The sequence below is a fragment of the Camelina sativa genome, chromosome 9 (genome assembly GCF_000633955.1).
Source record: "Camelina sativa cultivar DH55 chromosome 9, Cs, whole genome shotgun sequence".
NCBI classification, from domain to species: domain Eukaryota; kingdom Viridiplantae; phylum Streptophyta; class Magnoliopsida; order Brassicales; family Brassicaceae; genus Camelina; species Camelina sativa.
The window spans coordinates 5,336,451-5,343,457 of NC_025693.1; the positions used below are offsets into that span (position 1 = coordinate 5,336,451).

The following is a 7,007-nucleotide window of genomic DNA, read 5'->3' on the forward strand; positions in this document are numbered from 1 at the left end:
TATATATATATATATATATATATATATATATATATATATATATAGTTTTCTCTAACAAAGACAAAAAGAATGTGTAATCAAATTTGGTATTTTGCTTGATTTACCGTACTTATTTAGATGATGTTAATTAAAAGTCAAAAAAGTTGAAAGAACGATACCAAGGGATTAATATTTCTTTTTTTTTTAATTGTCGAACCGTTTAAATGTGTTTCGTATGATACAATTTATCAGAATAATCCCATTGATTATATATTGGTGAGGACGTTTTGTGTTTCATTAAAATACACTAACTATAATATAAGCAAAAAGTTCAATTATTATTTTTTGGTGAAAACGGTTTGTATTTTATGATAACACAAATTGTTAATATATATATGTGTGTATATATATATATATATATACACATAACAAATAACAAATACCCAAATTTCAAGCACATTAAATAACAAACACATAAATTATTAATATCATAAATCGTTGGTCTTTTCATTTGATTTTTGTTTTGTTTTGTTTTGTTTTGTTTTTGGCCAAAAAAAAATAAATAACGCGTTGCAAACCTATCTTCGTAGACCCATCTTAAACTATAATTGGGCCCTTGGCAAAATTAAAAAAAAGAAACAAAAATCTTCTAATAATTTTTTTTTCTTTGCAAAATTTGGGCATTTTTGCCTAAAGGAATTTTTCAAAATTGTTAATGGACCATTCGCATTTGCCTATAGGTAGAAACGGGCTTGTATCTTCTTAATCTCTTCCGTCGCTTATCAGTCTCTATTATGACAATTTTTGCATCATTCTACGGGATGATGAAACATCATTTTATTAGATGCTACAAGTTTTTTTGATATAATATAATAAAAAGGTTTAATTACTTTTTTTTTTCTTTTCTTGTGAGAATGGTTTGTATGTTTTTATGACAACTAGTCTAGTAGCAGTTGAACCAAAAATATAAAAAAGAGTCTAATTAGCAAACTCAGTTGACACTAATTACACATCGTGGTTATCATTTTACTCTTTGTTTTCTACCAAACTTAGGCATGTAATGTTATTTATAAATTCAAAAAAAAATACTCACTAGTAATTAATTTTTGTTTCAAAGTTAATTTGAATGTGCAGAATCGATCATCATAGTCAAATTGTAATTGTGCTTTGCTCATTTTGTTTTTTTCCCATTGTTTTCTATATTTATTTTACTTCCTCCCAAATATTCATGGAATTAATAGTGGGCCATAGTAGTTAATAAAATGGGCTTTTAAGAAAAGCCCATATCCACTAATTGTCGGCAAAATAAAATAAAAAAATAACCCTCTCTTCCAAGTTCCAAATCATTTCATAAACCCTAACAAACCCCCAAAATCTCTTGTTTCTCAATTTCTTCCGATTCGAAGCTTTTTTTTTCTTTCGGGTGGTGGTGAACAAAAATGGCAAATCAACAAGCAGCGATATCGTTACTGACGAAGTTGGGGAAGGCGGCGTTCGGGATAGGTGTGGCGGCGACGGCACTGAACAATTCGCTGTACACGGTTGATGGTGGCGAGAGAGCTGTGTTGTTCGATAGGTTCAGGGGAGTGATGGATGAGACTGTCGGTGAAGGGACTCATTTCTTGATCCCTTGGCTTCAGAAGCCTCACATCTACGATATCCGTACGAAACCTCACACTTTCTCCTCCAAATCTGGTACCAAGGATCTTCAGATGGTCAATCTCACCCTTCGTGTTCTCTTTCGCCCTGAGGTACTACTACACTCTGATTGATTCTTCCTGTGAAATTAATTTTAACATCCGTATGGGTTTAGATCAGGTTAATAAAAATCCCTAGTATGGATCAGGTATTCGATTTTAGCAAATGATTTCTCGATACTAGTGTGTTTGATTTCGTGGACAAGATCTAGGGGTTTAGGGATTAATCCGTATGCATATTTTGGTTTCTTGGATGATGTTATGTTACTCATATATATATATATATATATATATATATAGAAGAAGCTTTTGGTGATTCAGAACTTTAAGAGTGGGTGGTAATGTGGTTTGTTCATTGTGAAGGTTTCAGGTCTGCCGAAAATTTTCCAAACATTGGGTCTAGAATATGAGGAGAAGGTACTTCCATCAATTGGAAATGAGGTCTTGAAAGCTGTGGTGGCTACGTTCAATGCTGATCAGCTTCTCACTGAGCGTCCTCAAGTATCAGCACTAGTTCGTGATGCTCTTGTCAAGCGTGCCAGGGAATTCAACATTGAGCTCGACGACATAGCTATCACGCACTTATCGTACGGTGCAGAGTTCTCGAGGGCTGTTGAGGCGAAGCAAGTGGCTCAACAGGAGGCGGAAAGGTCAAAGTTTGTGGTGATGAAGGCTGATCAAGAAAGGAGAGCTGCGGTTATAAGAGCTGAAGGTGAGAGTGAAGCTGCTCAGTTGATTTCAGATGCAACAGCTAAAGCAGGAATGGGACTAATCGAGCTTCGGAGGATTGAGGCTTCAAGGGAGGTTGCAGCTACACTGGCTAGGTCTCCGAACGTGGCTTACTTACCTGGTGGACAAAGCATGCTCTTTTCCCTTAATGCTGGTCGTTGAGCTTGCTCTAACATTGGTATGCTATTTCCAACTCCTTTACTGAAAAGAAAATGGATTTGGACTGGGATACTTAACTCCCATGAACTTGGGCGGCATTCACTTTATTAGTTTTGGTTGAACTAAGAGTGGATGGTTTGCTTAATTGTATTCATGATTGCTATTCTAGGATTCGTCTGGCTTACTTGTTTGGCCTCGTTGTATTGGCAGGTTGGGAAAAAACGATGGACCGGAGTTGTGTGAAGTTGATTAACGTTGTTGCTCAATGTGACTATTATTGAGCCGTTAGATTTTTATATCTTTTCTAACTCTTTGAGATAAAAAGTTTATTATATTAAATTTATCGATTCTCTCATTTCTACGCTAATATTCTCAATATGAGTAGATCTCCTAGCTTATTCGGTAACATGAGTAAAGTTTTTACTTCAACCTTTTTTTATATTTTCTGTTATTTAAATAATTTTTAAATATCAGTCATGAATGATGATGATTACAAAAAACCGATTAATGCACGTATGTATGATAACTGTAATTCGAAGTTAGCAACCAACACAAGAATTTGCCGCCAGTTATGATTTACTTTTAATAAAAAACAAACGAATGTTTGGTATCTCTTTTGCAATTCCTATTTCGCCGTCTCCAACACAGTTAAACTAAACTGACTATTGGTGTAGTTTGGGAGTCTTGAACCTGGGTTACAGAGTAAATTACTGAAGAAAACAAACTTTGCTACAAGAACTTCAGTACTTTAAATTTGAAAAAGTTTTATATCAATATTTTACCCAGATCACTTGACCTCGCTGACCTCTATGTGGGTATGCCGTTGGTTTCAAGATGGATGTCGATCGATACCAACAAATTATAGTTCGGTCGATTTGTTTTAAATAGCCGAACTGAAACGATTTGGTTAGGAGAAACTCTAAACCATGTTATTTAAAGGAAAAGTTGATTTGAAGGTTTTATAGTCGTTCTTTGTCGTTCCGAGAAAGAAAAGAAGAGTGAAAAGGTTTTCTGTGAGTTTTGGAGAAGTCCATTGCTTGTTCTTGAGAGATTGGTCCCTGTGGGTGGAAATCTCAGGCTAAAGACGCAGTAGGAGCTTGCTAGGAGGCTGTTTACGTGGTTGTAGACTATAAAACTCTTTCGTTCAAAAGTGAGTGCATGACCATTACTTATCTAAGCTAAGATCTCTATTTTCTATGATTCTATGAGTTGTTTGATTGATTTCTTTGGGTGTTTGTGTGTTTTCTCGTGATTCCTGTGGCTTGGTTTCACTCCAGGGAATGCCTTGGACGCGTGTGAGGTGTTTGGAGGCAGAAATCAGAGTTGGAGATTGAAGGAGATCGATGCTCGACATTGGTGTCAGTCGACACCAAGGCAAGGACAGAGCGAGGGATTTGGCAAGTGTTGGTCGACACCATGTGGAGGTGTCAGTCGACACTGCTAGGATTTTGGGGATGTCGAGTAGGTGTCGTTGACACCAGTTGGGTGTCAGTTAACACCTTGTGACCAGTTTTGGTCGACACCCGCTGGTGTCTATCGACACCATCCTCAACAAGCGGCTGATGCTTTGTTTCCATCGTGTATTGCTTGATTTGTTGTTGTTTGTTGATTGTGGCAATGTAGATCTTATTGCTTGTGTGTATAGCTCAGTAGATGAGAGGATTGTCTCACTGAGTATTTTTGATGATATTCATGCATCTCAATTGTTGTTTGTGGTGCAGGTAAAGGCAAAGTGTGATCGTGGAATCAAGGCGATGAAGAAGAGGATGTTCTAATGGCTTGTCTGGTTAATGTGTGGCTTCTGTTAGGTTGATATTCACTCATACTTAGCCTTTGCTTGCCCTCAAACAAATCAAGAACTTAATTTGTGGAAAAGGTTTGAAAACGCGGAAACTCTTTTTCTTTTTAAAGTAATGCCGTGATCATCGAAACCATAAACCATATGCTTAGGAAAAAAATCCAAATTGAGCCACCATGTACTTCTCCGTAGACATTCGTAGCATCCCAAATTCGAACAAGATTTCACAACTTCCTCCATTAAGCCTTCATCGCTGGGACCTATCCAGTTGATCAATGTCAAGAACCTTCTAGACTCATTTTCGTACAATACAATAACAAGCAAGACAATATCTTTACAATTTGTTGTACTCCTTTTTCTCCCCAGACTTATTCTATTCTTATCTTCCTTTGAGCTTTGTTTTATTATTATTACTAGGTTTTGAATCCAGGTTACGCGTGGGTTTACTTAATATATTTTGGTAAAAATGATATGCGATTGATGAAAATTATGATATATTATCTTATAAAAAAATTAAATTACTATTAATGCAAAAAGTTCATTCATATACCTAGTTTTAAAAATTATAAATAGAAACTATAAGCTCCTAAAACTGGTGTTGGTATAGTTAGAAGCTATAGCTATAGCTAAATAAAAATTATAAATAGAAGCTATAAGCTATAAGCTAAATTAGAAGTTCATTCAATTAAACTGGTGTTGGTGATAACATACATCTAATAAATAACAAAAAACAAAATCAAAATTTTCAGACTATAATTTTTGTGATTTTTTTGAGTAATAACTCTTTTCCAATATTTACTTTCAAACATGCTAAGGATTCTGCCATCGCACATGAAGCATTAAATCCCTTTGCAGTGAAATTTTTTCTTGTGTTAAATTCTCAATATGCTACTAATGAAAAAGGAAACCGCGTGGCTCAGAAATTTTATAGGACCAATGCAATAGAAAGAGTGAAAGCAATGAAAGCTAACATCCTTAATTATAATCAAAGTAAGAAGATTATTATATTTAAGGACCAATGCAAGACAAAGTAAGAAGATTATTATTCACCAAAAAGGTTTCAGCTCAAACTGAGATTGTTTGCCCAACCCACAATACAACTTGTCAATTGTCATTGTTCATTCCATATATACAAAGCCTCCATAACAACCCTCAAATAAAACACAAACTAACAATTCCATTAGCAATTTCACCGTTGATTATGGAGCTTATACTACCACGAGTCTCTCCACAAATTTTCAGCTTGATCGAACATCCTTACAACCTCATTAAGATGCCCTCAATAACTCATCTTGGAACTGTTCATGTTCCATACTTAACAAAAATTGCACCACTCCAGCTGTTTCTTCTGCAGGAAGTAACACGGATAATTCCTTGAGTTTAATACCTATTGAGGCTCTGTCAGTTTCTATGCAATCCTGGCTTGTCGGATATAACACCGATATATTTAACTTTCCTGGAAGACATCAGATACGGCGCCGGAGATCCCCCAAAGTTGGCTACTCAACATAGCCTTTTTTATCTCCATCTTCCTTTCACTTTCTTTCTCTTCTTCCCCTTTCCCTTCTCAGATCTGACCTGTCTTGGCTCCTCCAACACCATCAAGACTTACCACAACCACGACATGAGCCACAGTCCCACCAATGGCTTTCACCACCTCCGCTCCGTCTCTCTATCTCCTAACCAAGGAGCATAATAGTCCTTGCCCTCAGCTCACGTCTCTCTCTGCTAATCCATGTCCTTTGTTTCTCTGCATTCGATGGAGTCTGATGGAGAACTCACGACGGTGATACAAACTCAAAATAACGGCAACAACGCAACATACAACAACGGTTCAAGCTCCCATACGTCACGAAGGAGACAATTTCAATGACTCTCTGCCACATAATCTCAAGTTACAAAGAGTTAGGGTTTGAGATTCTCTCCCCCCCCTTGCTTTTCCATGACGAGAATTTATATACTGCAAACATGAGACAATTTTTATAAAAAAGTTATGTTAACATAAATTTTTATGCTGAAATACTTATATTAATAAAAAATATATGAAAAGAAGAAAAAGTTAAATACTAATCCATGTTAATTTTTTTTTTTTTTTTCATAAATAAATGGAACACTAACATATAATTTAGATTCATTATTAGATTTGACATTTATATTGATACAATGTTATTATCAACATAAAAAAGGTAGAGAAAACTTCCTTGATTGTATTAGAGATACGAATGGAAATTAAGACAAATATAGAATTATGTTTTGATCGTTTTGGTGAATATGTACATACCAAAAAACAAAATGAAATTTAACATTTAATAAATAGCCGGCGCGGCTTAATTATTTATTTTTTATAAATAACTTGCGCAGCTTAATTATTATATCAACGCCAATTGGTAAAATTTTCTTAAGATGTGGCCCGTTCATATAGGATTTTAAATAACAAAAATCTCTTAAATTGGGAACATTTACAAAAATATTTATGTCTTTCTTTTATGGTTACATAGAGTAAGGAAAGAAGTAAATTTTGACTTTTACCAAATGTTAATGCTGACATGGAGGTTGACATGGAGTAATGCGATATGTTGTTTAAAATCCTATGTGGACAGTTTTAGGAGCTTATACTATAGACTTTTTTTTTTTTTTTTTTTTTT

General features: G+C 35.1%; 1 protein-coding gene across 1 annotated transcript; it reads left to right on the top strand.

Moving 5' to 3' along the window:
- On the top strand, nucleotides 1,336-2,962 carry LOC104710550 (prohibitin-4, mitochondrial-like). Its single transcript, XM_010427171.2, has 3 exons — nucleotides 1,336-1,730; nucleotides 2,040-2,583; nucleotides 2,775-2,962. The coding sequence occupies exons 1-2, from the start codon at nucleotides 1,419-1,421 to the stop codon at nucleotides 2,565-2,567; spliced, it is 840 nt and encodes a 279-aa protein (XP_010425473.1). The 5' UTR covers nucleotides 1,336-1,418; the 3' UTR covers nucleotides 2,568-2,583; nucleotides 2,775-2,962.

Excerpts from the sequence above, each read along its gene's own strand:
- LOC104710550 (XM_010427171.2), top strand. The coding sequence starts at position 1,419 with ATGGCAAATCAACAAGCAGCGATATCGTTACTGACGAAGTTGGGGAAG. Across the intron at positions 1,731-2,039 it reads GTGTTCTCTTTCGCCCTGAG|GTTTCAGGTCTGCCGAAAAT; the intron begins GTACTACTACAC and ends TTCATTGTGAAG.